We start from the raw sequence: 25,879 nt of genomic DNA on the forward strand, positions 1-25,879 counted from the left end.
TGGAGAAGCTGCTACCGGCGCCCCGGCAACCTACTATAAGTGTGCAGTCATTGCCTCGCTTCTGCAGTTGGGACCAGTCCAGGTATAATTGGGAAAGGCTTGCATATTGTAGTTTTAAATCAGCTTTAGATTTAGTAATAAAGATTTGTATAAACTGAAGTGCCTCGGCGTGTGTCTCTGTTTTCTTTCGGTAGCTCAAACACTGTGACCGATCTAAAACAAACAAAGTGAGATGCCCACATGCAGGCGGTGATGTCGCAGCAAAGCCGAATGCACATGTGCAGCCCGCTCAATCGGTGAAGAAGACGCACCTGGCTGTGCCATTTTAATGCAGCTGCTCTGCCGTAGCCATAACAATACGAAGCCAAATCACCTGCGTTTTAGATGTGCCCCACCACAGAATCGGCGTTAGCATTCTGTTACCCCTGAACAAAGTGGGGCTTGACCCTTGAGAGGTCGTCCCCGGCATTTGGGCTGAGCCAGCACGACCGGCTGGCTAAGGTTGAGGTGTGTGGGCTTCAGCCGGTCAACTGTGAACAGTCCTCCCTGCCCCGATGACCAGAGTGAAAGTTTTGCTCGTACTGCAGAGAACCTTATAAGGGCCTTTGTAGGGTTGTTGGAGGGGGGCGGAATGTGGCCCGCAGCGGACAAAAACAAAGTCTTCATTTAATAAGTCCTGAGGCAAGAATGAGGGCTGGTGAAGGGGTGGGGGAGTGGGTAGGTGGTGCTAGGGAGTCTAACCTGTCTCGTAGTTTCTGAAATGGTGCTCTCCCCTTGGTGTCCAAATCTTTGGATGGTGATAGCCATGCACCAGATTGACCTTTGAGAAAACCTTTGTGCCGTGTAGGTTGGCCGTTAGGTCTTGTATATATGGGACTGGATAGCGGTCAGGCATGGTGGGGAGTCACTGAGGTGGCGGTAGTCTCTGCAGGGCCGCCACCTGTCTGAGGTCTTGGGGACCATGTGAAGTGCGGAGGCCCAAGAACTGTCGGATCTGCGGACTATGCCCAACTCTTCCATCTGCGTGAATTCCTCTTTGGCCAGTTATAGTTTATCCGGGGGAAGCTTCCTGGCTTTTGTGTGGAGCAGGGGACCCTGAGTCAGGATGTGGTGTTGCACCCCGTGCCGTGGCATAGTGTAGGTAAACTGCGGCCATGGGATGGATGGGAATTTATCCAGGATGCAACTGTATTCATCTTCTGGGATGTTCGCTGTGGCCATGCTTGTGCTGCTGGACAGTTTGGAATGTCTGGGCACGACCAAGCGTTTTGCTTTCAGGTCCACCAGCAGGCTGTGTACTCATAGAAAATCTGTACCAAGGAGTGATGTGTCCACCATGGCGAGCATGAAGTTCCACCAGAAATTCTCTCTGCCAAGTTGTATTTGGACGTTGCATGTACCAAAACTCCTGATGGTGGTGTTTGCCGCCTGGAGGGTTGGACCTCATGAACACATTCGTGTCTCCAGGGCAGTTGGCAGGGTGACACTGCGTTGAGCGCACATGTCAACAAGGAACCACCGACCGTAGCCATTAGCGGCGGCTGGCCTGGGAGTTTTCCGAAAATGAGCAGAGCTGCCTGCATTTTCGTGTGTGTCCCTCAGTGTTGGTGGTAAAATCACCAACTAGCGCTTGGTACCTCTGCTGGTTTGCTGGGGGATGGTTGCACTCAGTTCGAGGGGGGCCCAGTCTGCTGACCTGGATGGGAACGTGCCAGCTGGTGCATGGAGGACTCATTTTTGCATTGTATGAGCCACGGAATGTCTGCTCTGGCCGCGACCTTGCAGGGGTCTGAGAAATCTGTTTCCGCCAACAGCAGTTGTATGTCATCAGGCATCTGCTCCAGAAAAAGCTTGCTCAAACATGAGACATGGCTTGTGGCCCTCTGCTAGTGCAAGCATCTCATTCATGAGGGTGGATGGTGCTTTGTCTACTAGGCTGTCCTCTACATGGGAGAAATTGTATGAGCCTGGCAGCGTGCTGTCGTCTGGATAGGCCAAAAGTGCTTAGGAGGAGTGTCTTGAGGGTTGGGTATTTACCTTCTTCCGGAGGGTCGTGTCTCAGGTAGTCCACCCTGGCCACAGTCTCTTGGTCTAGGGACCTGATGGCATGGTAAAACCTTGTCGAGTCGGAGATAATTTGAAGTGAAACTGCGCTTCTGCTTGCCCGAACCAAGTGCATGGATGAAGCATCCAGAAGGTTGGCAATTTCAAGGCCACTGCATTGATTGCTGCAGCATCCATGGTGTTGAGTCCAGGATTGTCTGTGCTTGTCGGGGTCACCAATTTTAGCGTTAGCTTCAAGGGGAGTCGAATAATGAGACTGGCACACAGTAAGTTCACTTGCACTCATAACGGTTTATTCAAACTGCCCGCGCTGTGCCTTATAAGGCTGCCTGTAAGTCCTGCCCATGTGCAGGTGGTGACGTCACAGCGCATCTGGATGCACATGCACGGCCACTCGATTAGTGAAGAAGACGCACCTGGTGGCACCATCTTCATGTAGCTGTAACAGTGCGGAGCTGGTTCGCCTGCGTTTTAGATTGCGCCGCCATAAGGGCATGGATAGACATGTCAGTGTGGAAATGGCGTGTGGAATTAAAATGATTGGCCACTGGAAGATTCCTGTTTTTGCAGCGAACAGAGCTGAGGTGCTGAGCAAAATTATCTCCCAGTCTGTGTCCAATTTCTCCCATGTAGAGGAGAGCATCATGAGAGCATCACATGAAGTAGATGACCCCTGCAATTTCACAAGTGAAGTGTGGCTTCCCTTGGAAGAACTGCTTGGAGCCCCAAATAAAGGCGAGTAATGAGGTGTGGGCTCATTAGTAGTATTTCTGGAGGTCACATGGGTAGGTACAGAGGGGACGATGTGGGAAGGGATGAGTGGGTGAGGGAGCCACAGAGGAACAGGTCCCTGTGGAGAAGGGGAGAGGGGAAGATGTGTCTGGTGGTGGGACCATAAATTATAAAGAGGCATAAATTGTGGAGGATAATCTGCAAGATGCAGAAGCTGGTGGGGACAACAGGAATCCTGTCCTTGTTGCATCTCAGGGCGGAAGGAGCCAATGCAGATGTGCAAGAAGTGAAGGAGATCCATTAAAGGCTGAGTTAATGGCAGTAGAGGGAAAACCTCATTTTTTGAAGGAGGATATCTCAGATGTCCTGAAACAGAATACCTCATCCTGGGAGCAGATACAATGGAGGCAGAGGAAATGAGAGAAAGGAATCCTTACAGGGAACAGGGTGTGAAGAGGTTAATTGAGGAAACTTTGGGAGTTGGTGGATTGTTAGAAAATATCTGTGGAGAGTTTTTCTCCTGAGGTGGAGTTTGTCTCCCAAGAGAGATCAAAAAATGGGAGAGTATTGCCAGAGATTCACCAAGTGAATTTGAAGTCAGGATGAAACTTAGCAGCAGAGAGGATAAAGTTGACGATCAGGAGACAGCAGCAATGTAGTCATTAATGCAGCAAGAGTTGAGGAATCTGTCTGTAGGCTTGTAACATGGATTGCTTCACATATCCAACAAAAAGGCAAGCATAGCTGGGACCCATGCAGAAACCCTTTTGACTTGGAGACAGTGAGATCAGCCAAAGGATAAGTTATTGAGGGTGAGAACAAGTACTGCCAGATGGAGGAGGGTGATGGTGGAGGTGGACAGGTTGTTGAGAAAGAAATAAAGGGCTTTTAGACCATCATAAATATTGCACATCCATAGTGAATATGAAGCAGTTGAGCCAAGGGAATTTGAAGTTGTTGATGTGATGGAATGGGCTTTATCCTCTGAGCCATAATTCTATGCTGTGATCACGAAAGATTGATGTCTAAAACTCTCTGCTCTGTGAAAGATTGACTGAAGGCTAACCCAAAAGGACTATTTGCAATTCTATAATAATTTGAGGCAACACAAATATTGTTCCACTCTTGGATGGTCCAAATCTCGAAGTTGTATATTTAAGATAGTCACATATGAGTCCAAAAGAGGATCATTGGTATGGAGACAGTACTCTGTAACACTGACAGGGAGAGGTGCTTCTTTGGATATAAAATACCACACCTGTTAACAAATGGTCTTATGATGTGGGGAGAAGCCTAGATTTTATTAAACTGGAGATGCACAGGAGTCTTGGTGAATATTTTCAGCTCCATTCCTTTTTTCCTAATGAATGCTCCTTGACCCATTAAGTTCTCCAGCAACTTGTTGAAGCTTTAGGTTTTGTTAACTTTTTATTTCATTCAGAAAATAATTGCCTGACAATAAATTGAGGCAACTATAAGGCATAAATGTACATCCACCATATTTTACTTTATTTAAATCATGTAGATTCCAATTGTCAGAGGAACCCAAAAGTTGTTTTACTTTACAGTAAAGTTACAAAAGGTGGTGATAATGTATGGGGGACAAAGCAACCAGCTTTTAAAGAATATACATTTATGCGCAATGATTATAGCTAGGTGTAATTTCGAATCCAATGTTTTCCAAGTGCTCCTGATCAAAGGACAACTGAGTGCTTGAAACAGATGGCTTCAAGGCACTTGTCCAAGACCTCTACAGATCATCAGTTTCAGCGTTGAACTCGAGATCTATTCCAAGGTTGACCAAATTATCTGTGCTTGTTGGAGTCCAGCCCAGGGGGGTCCTGTTAAAGTTAGGCCGAGTGCTGATGTCTTGGTGGAACACAAGCACAGGTTCAGGTTCTGGGGGAGCTGCTTGAAATTCTGGGAGTTGAAAAGTCATCAGTTTCACTGCTTTTTCAAACCCTCCATATGGCATAGCAGTTCTGCAAAGAAACATTTCAGTTTTCTTATTATGTGGGACAATTCTTCAAATTGACTACTGATCTTTCACTCTTTTTGGAATTATAACATTATTCTCACACCATTGGAAATGTAAAACAAATTAAGCAATAGTAAGGAAACAAATAATTATTAGAAATGTTAATCAGATGGATAGAAGATCAGCAGATGATGCTCATAAGAAATAAGAAATGGGGAAGTAGTTGGCCATTCAGCCCATCAAGCTCTGATCTGATTATAAGCTCATCTCCAGCTAACTGCCTTTTCCCCTATATCCCTACTATGCAAAAGTCTATCCTATCTTATCTTAAATATGTTATTTGAGGTGGCCTCCACTGCTTCCCTGGTCAGAGAATTCAAAAGATTCACCACTCTCTGGGAAAAGCAGTTCCTCCTCATCTCCATCCTAAATTCTACTACCCTGAATCTTGAGACTATATCCCCTAGTTCTTGTCTCACCTACCAATGGCAAAAAAAACCACCTGCCTCTCTCTATTCCTTTCATAATTTTAAATATTTATCCCGTCTATGAGGAGCAGAAAATACTGAACTAGCCCAAATGGGGAAAATAGCCTGCACTGTGTAATTGCCTTTGGGTAAATAAGTCCAACGCTGTTACCAAAACATACAAATTTCAAAAAGAACATTGAAAATTGAATATATTCATAATAAGGTTGCCTGTGTTTTTTTCTATGTCTTTCTGGAATGTGTGCATTGTTGACAAGGTCATTATTTTTTTAATCCCCCTTGGGAGGGAATGGTGAACAACCCTGATCTGCTGTATTGTGAAAGTACTCCTACAGTACAATTGAATCAGGAATTAAAATATGTTGACCCTGGTAGCAATGAAGAAATGTCAATACATTTCAAAGTCAGGATGGCCTATGATTTAGAGGGGAATATGTACTTAACCCATTATCACTGATAATGAGGCATTGGATTTGCATGGTGCAGTTTGAAGGAGCTGAATGGATTAATTGTTTATTTTGAAGTTGGTGCTGATGGTAGAAGGAGGTAATGGTATTGCTTCATAAGTCAAGCAGGCTGGTATTGAGCTCCTTAAATGTTGATGTGCCATAGGATATCTAATCTTGAGACTGTTTTATAGCTGGGGCATTTATGTAACTGATTTCTTTGAAGTTCTAGTGAATGGTGACACCCCCACCCCTGAGTAGTTGATTTTGGGGAACTGTGATGGCAATGTCTCTAGATATAAAGGGTAGTGTCAGAATCAGAATTTATTGTCATGAACAAGTCATGAAAGTTGGTGTTTTGTGGCAGATATGGTCATTACCTGGAAATTCTGCAGCATGAATGATCCTTCCCATTTACCACACGTGCCTAATATTTTGTCCAGTCTGGTTGCATATAATATGTATTATTTCTAAGGAATTGCAAATTAGTGGCACATTACAAAATCAATAGAACTCAAATGCACCTCTGACCATAATAGAAGGAAATTCATTGATGAAACATCTGATAATAATTGGGCCCAGGATACAGTCTTATTGGAATCATGGTGACTTCCAATCTTCCTTTTACGATTTCAAATAAAGGAATTTTTTCCTTTGATTCCAATGACCTGTTTTACCGTTTGATTTCATGACCACTCCTCGTCATATACTACGTTAGTGTCAAGGCCAAAGCACCTCTGGAATTCACTTCTGGTCTATGATTGAATCAGGCTGCAAGGAGGTCTGGAGCCAAACTAAATATTCATGAGGATATTATAGATAAGAAAGCCTGGTTGCACTGCTATTGACATCTTCTATCATTTTGATGACTGACAGCAGATGAATTAGTTTGGCAGTAATAAGCTGGGTTGGATTTCTCCTGGTTTTTATGGACAAGGCAGACTGAGGAAATTTCCCACATATTCAGAATGATGACAATGCCAGAACTGTAAAGGAACTGTTTTGCTGGTGGCTTGGCTTGTCCTGGATTTCACGTCTTCAGAATACAATCAGCATATGCCTTGGCTGTATCAGGAACCTCAGTCATTTCTTGATCTGAATTAAATTGGTTCATTTCAAAATTCACTTCAATGATGATGAAGACAGGAGAGGGCTGAGATGGAAATGGGTGAAAAATAGCATGGAAGTGCCTTAAACCTATTCTCACATACTAGACTCCATCTTCATTGAGGATGGGATTTCTTGGAACCTTTTCCCCATAATTAGCTGTTCAATTCATAATTGCTGTGGCAGGAATCAGAGAGTTGAGTTGATCCGTTGTTTGGAAGACAATGAACCATTTTTATTGCATTCAGCCTTTGCTGTTTAGAATGCATGTAGTAAATGTTGCAGCTTCGTTATGTTGCCATTTCATTTTTAGATACACATTATGCTCCACTGAACCAGTGTTAAACTCCTGGATTGATTTTAAGGATTAGAATGAGGGATGTATCAAGTCACAGATTACAGCTGATGATGAAATACAATTCTGCTTTTGCTGTTTGTTCACTGTGTCTGAGGATGCTTAATTTTGAACTAATAGATCTGTTCCAAATCTATCCCATTCCACACAATGGAGGGGAAGTGGGATTTTATCTCAACAAGAATTATGTGTTGTCACTCCTAATAATTGACATGGATAGATGCAACTCCAATATGTAGACCAGTGAGGACAAACTCCAGTATAATCCTTCATTTGGATTCACTCATCACCTGCTGCAAATCCAATCTGGCAGGTATGTCAAGGGCTCAGTGCCCAGTCACCCATGGATGCTCTCTTGTCATCCAAGTACCTCACCCATAGTATTTTCTTCATATTGCTACTCTTATCGCTTCTCTCAAATATTGCTGGACGTAGAACAGCATTGACTCTTCAACTGAGGGGAACAATAGGCCTGATACCACAAGGAACCCCTAGCCATTCCTTTCTACCTATCTACCATTGTCCCACCACTTTTTTTGTTGGGGGGGGGAGTGGTGTGGGTGTCTGATCTGTGTGACAAAATATACCCCAGGTCTGTGATGTCACTGAAACAATTCTATGAAAAGAACATTATGCTCTTGCTTGACCAAATTGTGACAGTTCTTTTAATTAAGCCAAGGATCCACAGGTGCTCATGAGAAAGATATTGCTAAGTGAATTAAATTGAGAGTGGTGATTATTATTCATTTTATTTAAAAATAGCACTACTTAATACAACTAAATGGCTTCTTGCCATTTCAGTTTGCCACTAAGAGTCAACCATATTATTCTAGACCTGGAGCTACAAGGGCTTGTCATGGATAAGCATAGCAGATCTCCCTCTCTGAAGGTCATCAGTGAATAAGATGCATTTTAGAATAAAATAGTGGTTCCAAGCTTCCATACTGAGAGTAGTATTTATTTAAAATTCCAGATTATTTATTTCAATTTATTTAAATGTCCCAGCTGTTATGGTGTAATAGTGTGGTAATCAATCCAAAGACACATAACCTATGTCTTTGGATTGATTACCTTTCCAGTTATTCAAGCCTATGGCACATACTTCCTAATATTCTGCCATTTTTGAAAAAAAATACATTTGATATTTATTCTTTAAGGAGACAGAAGTCCTTTAAGTGAGGCAGCTCTACTGGAAGAATGTAGACAGAAATTTCAAAACTAAGCCACCATATCCAGTGACACAGCTATATCAAATGACAGGTTTAATTTAAGACTCCTGATCAGGTCACACAGATACTGGAGACTTTTGGGCAGTTATGTTCAAAACAGTCCCTTCATCTCCATGTTGCTCTACATTTATTGTAAATTACAAGATTAGCACTCGGCACTGAGCCTGCACTCATTCGGCATAATATGGGCTGGTTATTATTGGCTAGTTTGTCCTGCAACCAAATAGTTGTTTTAGGCAGTGGGCTCTGGACAGTTACTTGAAGACTAATAAGCAAACAAAGCAGTGATGTAAGCATTTTCTGCACAAAATTTTTATCATCTTGACCAACCCCACCTTCAGTCTATTGATTGGTTTGGAATATCTTAAATCAACTCGCTGTATATTGGATCTGAAAGCTGTTTCAACTCTCAAGTATGTCCACCAATCAATAGCATAAGGGCTAATGTTATGATATCTTTGTATGCCCCCTACCATTAATATTTTGGTTAACAAAAATGTATCAATAAATTAAGAACTGACCTTGCATCAAATAATATTTGCAAATTCTTACTATTTTCTCTGTGTGGATATGAATCCAAACCTCACCCCTAGCTCTAATTTTTACATCTATACTGTATCTGAAAATCCTTAGCTATCTGAAATTATTTCCAACCAGCTAATTTACAGGATGAAAAGTAGAAACATTAGCATTGGCAATTGACTTGTGACCAAAATTATGTTCCAAGAGTCAATGGTCTGGCAATGAAATATGAGAGGCCTCTGCTGTGTAACTAGCATCCAGTCCACACCAGGCCAAAGATTTAAACCAGACTGGAGATGAACATTAGGTCTATTATTCACAATAGTTAAGATTGGTTTTTGTGCTCTCCTTAATAGTTGAATTAAAGACACAAATATGGGTCTCATAAACATTACTCACCAAATAATCTGTTGGACTAAGTCCTGGATAAATGTCCCTGTGCTGTGTTGAAGGTCCTTATGCTATGTTTGTTAAAATATATATTTTATACCTTTATTATTCAACAGTTTTTCTTGTTTTACAGCAGGGTCTTTAAGCCAGAACAATGAAGCCCTGAAGGTATTTACGATTGGTGTGGCAACTTAATTTTCTTGATCCAATTTTTGTTGGAGATAAGAAAAATGCAATTAAGAACATTTTAGTGTCTTCGGATTTTCCTGACAGAATATTTTGTCAAATTTACTTAACCAATTGATGGTTGTAAATTCAACTGAAATTTGTTGCACTGACTTCATTGAAATTAAATAGACCAAAGCTAGTGCATCACATATCCCATTGCACAAGAATTCTTCCTTAATTTGCCACAATATGGGAAGAAACAGAGAGATGGAAGGCGAGGGAGAAACAAATTGCACAAAAAAAGATGGTGGGCAAACTCCACGATTAGCTAATCACATTATCACTCCGGGAAATCATGAAAAGAGCACGACAAAGACATTAATATTAAAAACACCTACCTCTGAAACAGATGTATGAAATGTTCCAATGTAAGACCTATAGTGGCTGTTAGTGTTTATTCCGTATAGTAAAGCACAAATCCGAATGTTTGTACGTGTAAGGTCTGGGAAGTGTGGCACAGCAGTAGTGGAAATGAACCAGACTCCATTTTATTTTCCAACTAAAGTTTCATTAAGAATTGAAAAATAATAGAAAAAGCATTCAACAAATGCACCATTAATTATAACTGCAGCCCTGAATTTGCTGTCAGTCCACCTACTGCAGTTTAAGAGGCACTGTAAAGAAAATATGCCTCAGTTCAAAATAAAAATCAGCTCCAAATTGCAGAAAATGGAGAAAGTTCAGAGCACCAGTTATTAGTAAAAGCTGCTGTAGACCCCAAATTTCTCTCCAGCCATTTAATTTTTTTCCAAGCCAGTAATTTAAGCACTTAATATTGCACATAGCACATGTCTGTGCAACGATTACTCATTTGGATAGAGATGTCTATCATGAACCTCTTGCTTATTTTAACTAAATGCTCAGAGAGGTGAAAAAAAGATGAAAATCATCCCAAAAACAGACCTTTCTCCTGAAAACAGTAGTTCCACACTCTTTTGCATATCATTAAATCGCCGTGCAGAATTAGCTGAACCAGCCAAAAATCAAACTGTAGGAGAAAGCTTGGGATCGGGTGCTCCCATGCTGAGCTAATTGTACAGTTTGGGATTGGTGCTGGTAAATGAGTGGTCAGAAAGTGGTCCATTTTGCAGATTGTGATGGAGTACCCCAATTGTGACATTTTCTGATTGGGGAACCATGTCAGGCAATTATAACAAGTTCTGTAGTGAAGGAGGGATGGAAGGAAGAAGGAACATAAGGGAGAATTGGCAGCTTAGGGAACATTTACAATACACCAAAGCAGTGCCCACTTCACATCCATTTTAGATGAAAATGCTTACAGAATAGCTTTAGCCCACTCCCTAAATGAGGATCATAGGGTGAAACCCCATATTCTAAAAAAAATGAATGAACGTTCCAAGGGTTCATGAATAGTAAAAGCACCTATTATAAATATGAAAGAGAGTAAATCTTCCTATGTTAATATTCAGAATGTAATCATATTAAAGGAAATTAGGGGACAGAGAATGGGAAGAAGAGGTCAGAGATCATAATATTGAATTGCTTAACTGAGGACCTGAAGAATCTCCTCCTATTTCCATACAGACTTCCCATGTTCTATTATCCATGTTTTGCCTCCTCAGTTGGTACTGTTGAAATGTTAGCCCCTGACCCAGAATAGGGTCAGGGAATTGGGACATTATTGTTTCTATTTACTGATCTGTACAGCCATTAATGCAGGGAGAATTAGAGAATGTTATGTTCAGCACAGAAAATACAGAAAAAAATTGTCAGGGCAAACTCTACTGAATCGTTCCACAGTTTGTCAGTTTCTAAATTTCACTGAGCCCATAATTTGTTTGACATCCAATTTAGTCCTACTCTCCATCTTTTTCCTCAGGGAGCTACACATTTATCATCTTCTTACGTGTCAAATTGCCTTTTGAACTCTTCTGTGGAATTTGATTCCACCTCCCTTTGAGGTACTTCATTCATTTTCAACCTTCTTATTCCATAATGGCCCTTGGTCTTTATAATTTGTTTTCCCCTTAATCTTCCCTGCTGTGAGAAGAACAAACCCGCCATATTCAGTCAGGCAATGGATGAAGTGTCTCATCCTTGGCAATTCTTCCCTATGAACCTGACATCCTTTCTGTGGTTTGATGGCCAGTCTTCAAGCTGTAACCTAACTAGTAAGGTGTAAAAGTTTAGCATTGTCTTCACATTCAATATCTACTTTACAAAGGACGTATTCCATGGACTTCCCCATCCATCCTGATCAACTTGCCCTGCTATCTACAAATGGGGTCCTCTAATCTATCTCTCCCTCAAATTAGAAACACTCAGATTATATTGCTCTTGCAGGTTGCTTATTGCCAGAGAGAACCATTTCACACTATTGAACACATTGACAAGTTTCATAGCAACTGCAAACTTCAAATTAAATGTCTTGCACCCAATAACATAAAAAGCATTGCTGCTAAATATTAATCCCTAAAACACCCAATTGCTTATTGTTCTTCATTCACAAAAACATCATATCAACATGATCCTTGCCTCCTCTCTCTCATGTCAATTACATGACCAAATTATCTTTTTAAAAAGCATGAGATTCAGTTTTCTGATTAATTCTGTTAGTTAATCATGAAGTGCCTTTGAAAGCCTATTGCACTTCCTCTTGGTCACTTGATCATTCTCTTGGGATACTGAATGAACACAAGAACCATCATGCATTAACACGTGATTCAAATGGTCTGAGTTATACTGTCACTGTCAATCTCCTCTCTTCCCCATTTAGTACCCCAGTTAACAAACTAATCTTGGTGGAATTTTCTCCTTAAGAAACCATTTTTATGCCTGGACATACTCTGATAGAATTTGTGAAGAACCAAATGATTCAACTCAAGAAAAAGAGAGAGAAAAAATTCTTTAGTTTTTCAGAGAACCTTAGAAATTTAGGGCCACAAGAAAGCCAGTATAGGGTATGGATTAAATAAATGCATGATTTACTTCCACTTCCCAGGTCTCACTCTGTAACCTGATTGTATACTAATACACAAGCTGAGACTTTCTCCCTCTATCGCCGTTTAAGGCAATGAGCTTCAGACTCTAACATTTTGTCAACTTCTCTTTTAATTTAAATTAATTTAAACCTAAGCCTCTTTGTTATAGGAAGTCTTTTCCTATTCATATTATCTGTAATTTTAAATAGATAGATACAGCATGAAATCCTTTCACCCAGTGAGTCTACAATGGACATCAAGCACCCATTTTCACAAATTCTCCCTATATTCTTCTCATCTTCCCCCTGATCATACTACTCACCTACATACTAGGGGCAATGAACCCACATGTCATTGGATCATGGAAGGAAAATGGAACACCCAGAAGAAACCCACATTGTCACAGGGTTAACATATAAATTGACAACAGATAGCAACTGAAGTTAAGGTCTCTGGTGTTGAGACAGCAGACCAAACAGCTGCACCATTGTACCTAATAGTTCTCTCATAACTTTGTACACCTCAATTAAATTTACCTACAGCCTCTTTTCTCCAGAGAAAATAACCTTAGCCTATTTGGTCTCTCCATATAACTATAATTCTCCATCCTGTTGATATAATTGTACATTTTGTCAGCATCTCCCTTGTGTTATCATACGCTTCCTATTATGCAGTGACCAGAACTGTAAACAATACTCTAACTGGAGCCTAACTAATTTTTTTTCTTTGCGGAAAATATCTTGAGAAAAATATCTCCAATGCATTATTAACTCCCTTTATTTATTGCCTACTTCCTTTAGTTGTTTGCCCTGCTCAAAATCATGATCTCACAATGCTCTGGACTGAATTCCAGATATCATATTTGTGTTGATTGATATTTTCTTGCTAGTTCAATTCTTCTACAGTTTATCCACCTTGCCAGCTTTGATATTATTGGCAAAATTCCTAATCACAATCCCTGCATTTAAGTCCCAGTGATCAAGGAGTGCTACAAAGGGAAAGTGAATCCATGGAACTTTTCTCCTACTGAAAAAAAATGTAATAATTCCTTGCACCACACGAGTTTTTACATTGTGATTAGTCTGCTATGCGGATTTTGCCAAAGACCTGCTAAGATCTTTGTAGGTGTTATCAAAATTACTCATCCACATTCCTTACTACTTCCTCAAAAAATTACATCATTAGTCAGACTCAAACAGATGTGCTCTTAACCAATCCATTTCGACTGTTCTTGACTAAGAATGTCCTGTGCCATTCCAAATGTTGATTTGTGCTGGTTTATCTCGCTTAATGTCTCCAACCAAGGAGAATTGGAAAATGATAATCAGTGCCATTTTCTCCTTTGCTTCTTACAACAGTCTGAGTCTGAGATACATTTTGGCCAAGCCTGGTTATTTATCCACTTTTAAAAATGCTAGATGCTTTACATTATTTTCTCTCACTATGCATTTCCAATATTTCACATTCTTCCTCAATATCAAGAACAATAGATGGTGATAATTATTTTAAATATTATTTTTGGAAGCCTTTGAAGCAGAGCTTACATGTGGTTGACCATTTTTAAGTGGACATTTAATTCTAACATTAGAAGGACAGTTCTAATTGCTAACCAATAATTTATTGAATCTGATTGGTTCTAGAAAGTACCAATAAAATCAAATAGGATGGGGGTACTAAAACAGTAGCAATTGTTGGTGTGAAATTATACCATGGAATAAGTTGGGGGAAATGAAAGGTAGTATCATTTTCACTTTCACTCCAGGCAGAGTGGATTTCTTGCCCAAGTGCCACACTTCACCTCCCCTGTACCTGCTTCTCAGATCACATTCCTTTGGCTTCATCCCCTATAACTAGACAAATAATCATCAAAAGGGGTGAAGGTGAAAAATCTCCCTCAATGCCATGCCCTGGTCTGTGTAGTTCTCACTCCATCTGTTCACTATACGGCAGAAATCTCACCTGTTGAAACACTTGTAAGCATGAAGTTTTGGTGCAGAGCCTGGTGGTTCCATGTGAAGATTCATGGAAGACTTCAGCTCCGGATCATTCCCCATGGCCTGTTCCCAGGGTGACACATAGGTTTTGATTATCGATGTGTATTTTTTGCCTGCTCCTCCTCCTCCAGCTCCTTTCTTATCATCACCTGCACCTGTCAGTGAGCAAGTACCATCATAAAAAGTGAGGGGCTGAATGGCCTGTGGGTTTTTTTAAACATGATGTAATTTTAACATTCCAGCTCATATAGTGCTGATCACCAGGAGAGTAGAAATGAAAGATTACCAGTATTCATTTATGTGACCGTGCACATTATAAATCCATTTACACCTTTCTGTGCTTAAAAGAACAAAGCATAAATTAGGTGAGGGTTATATAATCTCTCGTCTGCTCCAGCATCAATAATATGATTGATTCCACATCTCAGACTATGGGTCCTCAATTCCCATTTCCACAACCCAAAGTCGAAAAGTTTATATTTATTGTCAGAATAGACATATATATCACATACAACCCACCCATCTGTACCTATATTCATTTGTGTCCATAAAACCTATCGCCTTAGTCTTGTTTAAATTCACTAAACAAGACAATTCTAAGGTAAATTGCAGGGAAACTGAAATCTGTTTCAGAGAATATGCCTCCTTGTTCTAGATTCATTAAGTGGAGTAAACCTTCTCTTAGGATCTACTGTATCAATCCTTCTCGGAATGCATTTCCCAGATAGATCACATTTTTTACACCTGAGTATGGGCCAACTTTACTCAATCTGTCTTTGTGAGATAACCCCATCATTCCAGTGAATCTATCAAAATGATCCTTCTTTGAGAACAAAGATCAAAACTGTACACTTGTCTGAGACTTTTCCAAAGTCCTGAACAATTTAGAAATGCTTTCTTTCTTTTGCATTCCAACCCTCTCATGTTTAAGACTATCATGACATGTGCCTTCCTAATTTTTTGCATACTTTTTAAAAAATCTTCGTTCATGAATTAGCATACCTCTATAGACCAAAATTTATTCATTTTACACCTTTGAAAAATATTGTTTTCTAATTGCACAGCACATTAGATTTCATGTAATTGACCATTTGCATAAATAATCTGTATCTCTTTGGAGCTGTTTTGCTGGTTGGATCCAAGTTTCATACTTGGGAGAAGTGATTCTTCACGTTTTTTTTACATAAATTGTGAAAACACAGTGATCCATGTGGAATCCAGAATCAGACCCATTTATTACTATTCTGTTTTCTGTCCATTAATATATTTTATATTCATATTAATGTTACTGTATCCCAATAATCCTGGTTTCATTTAATATCTCTAGTGTGGTATCTTACTATTACATTTTAAAAATGCAAATACATGTCATTTATTGGATCCCCATTACTTTTCCTGCCAAAATTACAACCTCTAAAAATTTCATAAGATTCATTAATTTATTTATTTATAATAATAGATTCCAATGTTTAGGTGACAACATATGCCAGGGTAACAGATTTGTAGTTTCTTACATTTTCTCACATTCTTCTTTAAAATGCAATGTTGTATTTACGTCTGGACCAATTCTAGAACATAAGGAATTTTGAAGTATCACCAATTCAGCTTTTACTCAGACAGATTTTTTAAAAAACTGGGTAGTTTATCAGCTACAGCTTTGTTTAGTTTCAATCCCCTTACCTTATGTTTTGTGATATTAATTATTTTTAGTGAAACCCTTATTGTTCCATTTATTATTTCTTCTGCATGAAGGTACCGGTAATACAAAATATTTATTTAATGCTCAAACAATTCACATTGTAATGTTAACCATCATTATTCTTCCTTTTACTGATTTAAAATTTTCTATTTTTATGTTTTTCTGTTTATTTATAATCTTCCTTATTCTTTTTTTTTTAAATTTCGCTGTTACCTTTTAGCAACGTCTTCAGGTATACTACACTTCTTGACAACATTATCAGCCTTTTCTTTTGAAGTAATATTATTCTTAACATCAAACACAAATTATTTTTGTTAAATTTTAATTTGCCAATAAAAGAATCAAATTGTTTTATATATCAACTGAGGCTTCTATTTACTTGTTTTCAACTATTGCTGAGCTGCTTCAGATAACATTTTGCACGTGATTAGTTTGATTAATAGATTTCGACAATCTTCAGATCACCCGATGGTGATATCTCTAGATGCAGAAAAGGCATTTGATAGAGTTGAATGGAACTTTTTGTTTAAAGTTTTGGAGAAATTCAAGTTTAGACCTTTTTTTATTGGTTGGATTAGGGCTCTATATAGTAAACCAGTAGAGTATTGATGAATGGTTTGATTTCGGAACCCTTTAAGTTAACTCGATCAACTCGTCAAGATTGTCCTTTATCACCAGCTTTGTTTGCGTTAGTGATTGAACCTTTAGCACAGTTGATAAGACAAAATACACAGATACAAGGTATGAGAGTTTTAGACAAGGAGTATAAAATTAATTTATTTGCTGATGACATATTGGTGTATTTAATAAACCCAGCTCAGTCACTTTTCCACTTGAAGGAGCGTTTAATACAATATGGATGTCTTTCTGGATATAAAGTTAATTGGGAAAAAAGTGAAATATTACCAGTAAGTGAAGGAGATTATTCAGTTTATAAGAATATTATATATTTGAAATGGACTGATCGAATTAAATATTTGGGTATAATTTTGAATGTTAATTATCAATCTTTATATAAATTAAATTATGTTCCATTAATGAAAAAAATTAAAACTGATTTGATCAAATGGAAAGATTTACCTATTAATCTAATGGGTAAGATAAATACAATTAAGATGAATATCTTTCTGCGTATACAATATTTGTTTCAATCTGTTCCGTATTTACTTGATAATATTTTTTTTTCGAGATTTGAATAAAATGGTTAGGGAGTTTTTATGGAGAGGTAAATTTTCGAGAGTAGCTTTGAATAAATTAACTTGGAAATATGAGTTAGGGGGATTACGTTTACCACATTTTCAAAATTATTATGAAGCAGCCCAACTTAAATTTATTAGTTCATTGATGGATTTGATACGGGCTCCTAGTTGGGCCAAAATTGAGATAGCAAATATTTCTGAATTTGAAATATATCTATTTTTGTTTAGATGGAATATAAATTTGTTACAACAATATGATGTGCCTATACTAAAATATTTAATGAAGTTATGGATAAAGAAAATTAAAATGACAGGTTCTAGGGGTCAATTATCGGCTTTGACTCCATTGTATAATAATCAACTTTTTCAATACATAATTGAAATTTATTGCATTGGAGATTTAAAGGTGTGAAAAATTTGGGAGATTGTTTTAAAGAGGGTAAATTTTTATCTTTTAATCAGATGATTTTGGTACTGATAAGAATTCTTTGTTTCTTTATTATCAAATTCGATCTTTGGTAAGATGTATGTTTGGTAGAGATATGATTTTACCTGAAATGACTAAATATGAGACTTTTGATATGAAGGTACCAGAGAAGGGTTATATTTCATCTATGTATCAAATATTACAGGATGATATGGATAAAAAGGGTTGGGATAGATCTAAAAGTAAATGGGAAGCGGATATTGGTTTTATTTTTTCTGAACATGATTGGTTAGATATCTGTTATGATAGTGTAATGAGATTGATAAATGCTCATTATGCAATGATTAACTATAATTTTTTACATCAATTATACTTAACACCTGAAAAATTAAAGAAGTATGGTTTTCATGAATCAGATTTGTGTTTTAGATGTGATGATATGTTTGGAAATTTTTTTCATGCCGTTTGGTCACGTATACATATACAATCTTTTTGGAAGAAAATTCAATCATTTTTAGAATATCTGTATAAGATTAAAATAGTTTTAGATCTGACAGTATTTTTATTGGGTAGTTTGCAACCTTTGAAAGGCTTGGGATTAGATAAGTTTCAGCTTGCTTTTGTATATTTAGCTTTATCCATAGCGAAAAAATGTATTGCTAGTATGTAGAAAGATACAAATATGAAATATTGCTTAATAATGGAAAAAATTATGTATGTTTTGCATGATAATTATAATTTTTTTAATTAATAAGTGGTTGTTATATTCAGAATATTTACATTTCAATTTACATTGATTAGATCTTAATATGTATATTTAATTTTTCTTTAATATTTTTTCTTTTTTCTTTCTTTATGGCTCTCCTTAGGAGAGTTGGCTGAAGGGAGGGGGTTATTTTCTTTTCTCTTTTTTTATATATAAAAAATAGCGTTCATGTTTATGGTTAATTGTTATATATGTCATATTATTTGTTTTTTGCACGAATAAATAAAGTTTAAAAAAAAAACTATTGCTGAGCTATTGTTAATATATTCAATGCTATGTGTTCACCTTTATCTTTGATTTTAAGGAAAACAGTTTAACACATATAACATGCAATACTAACTTCCTGATGCTTGTGTGAATCATCATGTATTGGAGGGATAAAACATTTCCCTTTTTGCTCTCCACCAATTCTCATGTCAACCAAACTCCTGAGATAGCATTTTGTTAAAGTTGCCCTTTTAAGTTCACCTGCTCAACAACTCAGTGCAAGAGAAAAAAAAAAATCTTTCCTTAGACATTGTCAACATTGAGGGAAAACCTTGTTTCTAAATTGGTGCTGAATGTCTTCCCAATTTTTATAGATTAAATTTGGGTTTCTTTTGTGTATTGATTGATAAAGGATATGCATTGACATTAAATGTAATGTAAAGTGGTCTGCTAACATTACTGCAGATATTTTGTTGAACCAATAGATCTGATATTAACCGATTTTGAGCCTGAACTTCATGTGTTCAAATCATTTTGAAATTGGTTATAGTCTTTATTTTCACTACAGCACTGCTAGCTGTATAAAATGTAGACTTTATTCTAATACTCAAGCCATATGAGGGTGGCACAGTTTGCGTAACAGCGCAATGTTTTTACAGCGCCAGTGATTGAGACTGGACCACGGTGCAAATCCTGCACTGTCTGTAAGGAGTTTGTATGTTTTCCCCGTGTCTGTGTGGGTTTTCTCTGGGGGCTCTGGTTTCTTCACACCATTCAAAAACGTACCAGTGGTATTTGTTAATGAGGAGTACATTGGCAATAAATGATGATCAATGCTCATTCGCATTTTCAAGTCTATGGTAGATTTCAAGGGGTCTCTAAAATGGTGACTTTTGGGAAAGGTTAAAATCTTCAAATATTTTTAGAATTTTGTGGAGATAGGTAGGCTTCAAACACCGACACAACAAAGCCACCTCTTTTTCCTCTGAATTGCTTGCTGACTCTTTGCCCCATCTATCCTTCCCTACCATATAAATATTCATCATGAGGTGGAATAGCTAACACTGCTTCAGAGTATTTCAGTATTTACTGATAGGTTCAAGTGTAATCTTACTCACTCGTTCATCCTCTCTGCTAAGTAAGTTCTGCAAAGCCTATTCAGTGTTTGAAAGGTGAACCTAATTCACACTTACCCTGAATCCCACTTCCCTCTGGACCGCCAGTCCCTCCGCTCCCTCCATCTCCTTGGCCACTTCCTTGTTTCCCAATTATCCCAGAGACAGCGGCAAGATGCTGAGGTTTGGGGTATGGTGCTGGTGCTGTGCCCTTTGAATGTGTTCCAGAATGGTAGTACCCACTTTGGAATTTGGAGTGCATCTTTCCAATGACCTGGATACCACCTGGCCCAGTCTTCAGCACAACACCAGAGCCAGGGAGGAATTTCTGGAAGTTGTCCTGGAAAATTAAATTTGGGGAAAAAAAACATGAAACTCAGAGGGGAGGAAATCAGGATTCTGGTTTGTTTCAATTTAAGTTGGCTTCAAAGCTTGTTTTTCAACTTCTATTACTTGAATAAGGCTTCACTGTTTCCAGTTATGGGTGAATTTGGCATTTTGGAATATGGCAGGTAAATGAAGTGCAGAGAAAGAGCAGGGTATGGAGTGTTGTCAGGTCCAATAAACTTGAAGTGGAGCCTTAAGGCCCTTTATTCATGGAATAGTTCATTAAGTAAGGCAATACTGCCAATTGAAGATTAATGGTGATGCTTTCCTTTAAAAAATAATCCTCCAATACTTCCACAATCCAACCAGGCTATCTGCTCCTGTTTGAATTTCCTGTCAGACCTTGATTAACCAAGTCCTTTGTTTTATTCAGCTCTTCACCATTCCCGTTTCACTTGATCAATTTGGAAATGTTCTTATATAGAGTTTCAATTAACCCAGTCCCATCTCTCAAACTATTCTGTTGTTCCTTGATATCTTCTCCCTTTAATTCTATTGAATTTGCAAACATAATTGAACCATGAACAGAAAGCAGGTCACATGATCTGTTGGATTTTTTTTTCATGCTCTGTGATTAGTAAGGGATTGCTTAAGGTGGTATGTGAGTAGGAAGGTAAGATTGAGATCACTGCTCTAGACCCAATTGATACTGAAATATTTTGCTTGAGAAAAATTGTCATTGCCCCATTTCCTTTGGAGATATGAAACCATGCACATATCGAGTCAATCCCTTACTAATCACAGAGCACTTTTGGTATAGGGAATACTTAAAGTGGTATGTGAGTGGAAAGAAAAAGGTTGAGAACCACTGTGTTACCCAATCTAGCCCTACTTTCAAGTACTAGATCTATAGCCTTGCAGATCTTGGCTCTTCAGTTTTACATTCAGGTATTTAAAAAAATATGATGAGAGTTTTCACTTTCACCACTATTTTAGAAAGTGAATCTCAGGTCTCTAATGTTCTCCCCTCGTCTCCATCTCTCCTTTAATCTTTTGACCAATTACTGTAAATCCATGCTCCTTAGTAATGACCCCACTGTCTAAGGAAAATAAATTATTCGTGTTTACTCTATCTAGATCTCTCAAGTTGTATACCTCAATTCAGTCTGTCCTCAGCTTCCTTAGCTTATCTAATCTATCCTCATAGCAATAAGTTTCTAGTCATGTAACTTCTGCACTCTCCCATGCACCTCTGTGACATAGTGACCAGAACTGTATGTAACTAATAGCAATATGCTAGATTCTACCAATACCTCCTTGCACTTATAATCTATGTTTCCACAAATAAAAGAAAGCATCCCATGAACATTTTTAAGGGTAGAGCCAAAGAGGAGATGTTCCAATAAGGTGGTAAGAAACTTTGGAAGTGAAGCCTATGGTTGACTATGTTAGAGGTTCAGAGAGATGAAACAATCACATTTTCAGAGAAGGACTCAATTTAGCGCTACAGGAGGAACAGGAGACTGATTGAAAATCTGACAGGAAGTTACAGAAAGGATGCCAAGGATTTGAAATATAATAGTCTATTCCTTTGGAGAGGAAAGGGAGGTTTCAGCTGAGACAGAAGATTTCATGAAGAGATTGAGGATTTATTTTGTACGGTTGATCATGTTGGTTTTGAAAGGGAGGTGGAAACATTTACTGTACAGCATGGGGATCTGGAAGAGAAGTTTGTACACTCAGAAGTTTAGTGAGAATGGAGTAAGAAAGCAAAGGTTGGGTTTTATGAGATTAAGTGATGTATGGGAGAATGTAGAATAATCAGAATTCAGGAATGATTGGGATAGAGTTCTCAGGTGAGTCAGTGGATTAGGACTGAAAGGAGAGGGTCCATTTTGGTGTAAGTTTGACTTCATCCTTCTTGTCAGGGGTATGGTTGATGAGGGCAAGGGGCAATCATTTGAGGAAGACTTTAACAACAATGGAAGTCAGAAGATGCTTTCTCAGGGATGTGCTGGGTAAGTACAGGATTTGTCCCAACAGTACTTGATGTGGTTAGCCCTGAAATGGAGATGACTGACTCAGCCAGTTGAATGTAAACTTAGCACACCTGGTAATTGAGAAACCAAAAGTGAAGGGATGTTCATCATTGGGATATGGTACTATCCAAATTTAGCTGGGGCAATAGTCTGTGGCCTTTCCACACCTCAATATTCATCACAACATTTTTTTTAGGATTCCCTTTATTTCAGGTAGTGAACGTTCACTGTCAGACAATAGGAAATTCCTCGGGAGAAATGGGATGGTGCCATGGTTAAATAGAATGGGGGAATGTGTCCGAAATTTGTTCTGAGATAAGATTAAAATTTGTGCGTGAATCATCATCCTGAATGAAGAAATGCATACCATCGAATCTGGGTTAAAGACGTCGGGATGTGATTCATAGATGAATCTCTCCACCCTGCGTTGTCGCTCTTTGAACATCTGGGATCCTTTATTCTTCAACAGCGAAAGTTCCTCCAACATCACATCCCGGGGTATGCTGATCTTCTTCCCGAGGTTAATCTCGGCTCCGGCTGTTTGTGGACAATGGGACCCAGTTATCCCGGGTGGGCAGCGCTAGTGAGAACCACCTTTGGCGCGGGGGGCGGTGGTGGTTGGACTGCGCCCTCGCCAATTCCCATGGAGGCTGGAATCACAGGCGAGTGTGAGGAATACTGGAGACACTCTTTCACGAAATCAAAAGTTTCATACTGAGAGGAGAGGAGAGGACAGACTGACTGCCAAGTTCCATAAAATTGCAGGACGTGCAAACTGAAAAATATAAATCCCAAAATATCCAATCTTTCCCTATTGGTAAATTGAACAACCAGTGGCTGCTTAAAAAAACGAGAGGGTACGATTGCATGTTTATTAATAAATGCAACCTTCAAAATTCCACGCTCAAACAGAAAAAAAAAGCCCGTTATTCTCTATTAACCACAGATAATCATTGAAATGCCGGCATTTAGAAACGTCCCAATCTCTCAGTTAACCGCGTTCTAAATCAGATGCGATCAATCTCATCAGTGACCCTGTAATCCGAGAAACCGCTTCATCTTTTTTTGGGAGATTCCAGTATCTTTATAGGGAATGCCCTGATCCTCGATGCGTGCAGAGGCTCTCAAGTGTTGGACCTACCATTTTTCATCGTTTTTGAAATGATTCTCGATGACCTTTTCCTCTTGGAGGGTGCGGGGGTTCCAGCTAATGGCATGGTCAATGGGGTCTGTCCTTTCTTGCCACTGAAGATCGAGGAAGAAAAAGTACACATTTTGGCAAAAAACATTCAACCTGGGGAAATATTCAAGAAACTGCAAAGTAATCAAATTTTGTTTAATTCTCATTAATACTCTGCTTATTGACATTAAGAAACACAAGCCAAATGTTCTGTTCTTGATATATTGGACACTTACTCCATCTACAGAAATGAATGCACAGAAGAAAATAATGTTAATTCAGTGTTATTCATATTTTCTGCAGACAAGCATTTCTAGAGCAAAGTTATTTAGAGAGAACCGTTCTGCTCGGTCATCCATATAAAGCTCTGAATATGAGACTCATTGCTTCTTACTAACAAATCCAGGAAGATACAGTCGCTGCCAGATTATGTAACATTATCTCATAATGTGAAGGTGTTTGCAAGGACTTACCTTGTTTTAAAAAAAATCTACTGGTTGCAAGCTCAGCTCCAAGTTTGCGAAATCAAGGTGTTCATGAGATAAGCCAAAGAAATTATGCAGAAAGGACAGACGGGTTGTGTCTGCACAGCGCCGAGAGCTGGTGCAAAGTGCAGTGAACTTGATTCCAAATGTTTTTCTCGCATGTGCATCATTGAGATATATATAGTATTGAACCAAGGGTCTCAGATAGCAGGGAGACAAGATAAAACCATGTATGTAAGCATTCTTCAAACTGCAGATGTTAAGGTGGAAAGAAACTAAAAATCTGATTGAAGGTCTTCAAATTGATAAGAAAATGTAATCCTCAGAATCACAAAGCAGCAAACTGTGGTCATAAACTCCAAGATGTGTGTTGGTTTTTATTTACTAATTAAACAAAGTCTTGCTGCCCTCCTGCTGACACATGTACAAAGACACTGAGAGTTCAAGATGACATGTTTGCTCCCTGGCCTGGACTAAGTGAACAGGTGCTGCCTAGGGTGGTTGAGTGAGTGATTGGAAATAACAATGTCTCTGGCCAAGGGAAGAGATAAATTATCATACAAGCTTAGCTCTTTCTAATTCCCTTGGAGGGAGATAGAAGGCCTATTCACACCACCTTGTAAAATGGGAATTCCCGAGTAATTTCCCTGGGCCACCCTCTCCCTGCGGTCTGAATCAGCAAATGGCTGAGCAGGGAGGCGTTGTGACGTCAGCGCTTGCAAGCTGCATCATCGCTTGTGTGCCTGCATCATCAGCCGCTGTCATTAAGTCAGTCTCATCCGCCTTCGCTGTGTTATCCGACTTCCTGTGTGTACGTAATGTGTCACTCAATATGTCATCGCTAGGGGCAGAACCCCCCCCCCCCCCCCAAATTGCCGGGGAGCGCAAATGACAGGGAATTTGGACTATGGTTTGATTGGCCTGGGAGGTCCTTACTTCCTGAGAACTTCACCGTGGTCCAGTTGGAGTCCCAGCTCACTGGCGGTGTGGAAAGGTCTAATGAATAAACTCCACCCACCATTTCTCAACTCACTGAACTGATCCATTGATATGAAGACTGATACTACCTTCTGCGCTATCTGCAACACCACCAGTCTTTCTGAGATCTGTAAACTTACTGATCACAAATTTGACTGAGTTTTCTGAGGAGGTTATTTGAGATTTCAGATTTATTATCAGAGGACATGACATCAGCTACAACCCTGAGATTCTTTGTCCTGCGGGCGAGGCAGAATGACCATTTATTGGTAGTGCCAAAGTAACTGTGCACAATGTGCACATGAAAACAAATAAAGAACTGTAAACAGATAATGAAATGTAAACAATACAGAATGAATAAAAAATAAAGTGCAAATTAAGAATCCTTAAATGAGATTGTTGTTGCGGTGTCTGATGGTGGAGGGTTAGCAGATGTTCCTGAACCTGGTGACTTGAGTCTTGTGGCACCTATACTCTTTCCTGAGGTAGCAGCGAGAACAGAACATATGCTGGGTGGTGTGGATCCTTGATAAATGCTGCTGCTTTCTGATGATGGTCTCCCCTGTTGATGTTCTCGGTGGTGGAGAGGGTTTTGTCTACAATGACCTGGGCTGTGTCCACAATCTTTTGGAGGGCTTTACACTCAGGGGTATTAGTGTCCCCACACCAGACCATGATGTAGCCAGTCAGCACACTTTCCACTCCACATCTGTTAGAAATTTGCTACGGTTTTCAGTCATAGCAAATCTCAGCAAACTCCTGAGGAAGTAGAGATGCTGACTTGGTTTCTTCATAATGCCATTAGTGTGTTGGGCCCGAGATAGTGACTTTCAAGAATTTAAGGGCATGATAGCGTTACAACATTTTAAAAGACATTTAGGTATGTGGATAGGAAAAATTTGGAGATACGTGGGCCAAATACAGGCAAATGAAACATGCTCAGAAATAGATATCTTGGTGTCTCAGGGCATAATGGGCTGAA

The 25,879-nt window shown here is 39.0% G+C and overlaps 1 protein-coding gene across 2 annotated transcripts; it reads right to left on the bottom strand.

Moving 5' to 3' along the window:
* Positions 1-4,278: 4,278 nt before the first annotated feature.
* On the bottom strand, positions 4,279-24,557 carry LOC138736316 (myozenin-1-like). Of its 2 annotated transcripts, none has more exons than XM_069885619.1 (6): positions 24,536-24,557; positions 23,396-23,499; positions 22,622-22,791; positions 19,967-20,228; positions 14,441-14,630; positions 4,279-4,778 (listed from the first exon to the last, which is right to left on the bottom strand). In XM_069885619.1, exons 2-6 carry the CDS (start codon positions 23,469-23,471, stop codon positions 4,547-4,549), a joined length of 930 nt encoding a protein of 309 aa, XP_069741720.1. In that variant the 5' UTR covers positions 23,472-23,499; positions 24,536-24,557; the 3' UTR covers positions 4,279-4,546. The 2 variants fall into 2 exon arrangements, with proteins under 2 accessions (XP_069741720.1, XP_069741719.1); XM_069885618.1 differs by lacking the exon at positions 24,536-24,557 and adding an exon at positions 23,908-24,500.
* Between the last annotated feature and the right edge of the window lie 1,322 nt (positions 24,558-25,879).

Source organism: Narcine bancroftii, chromosome 6 (assembly GCF_036971445.1).
Source record: "Narcine bancroftii isolate sNarBan1 chromosome 6, sNarBan1.hap1, whole genome shotgun sequence".
Lineage (NCBI taxonomy): Eukaryota > Metazoa > Chordata > Chondrichthyes > Torpediniformes > Narcinidae > Narcine > Narcine bancroftii.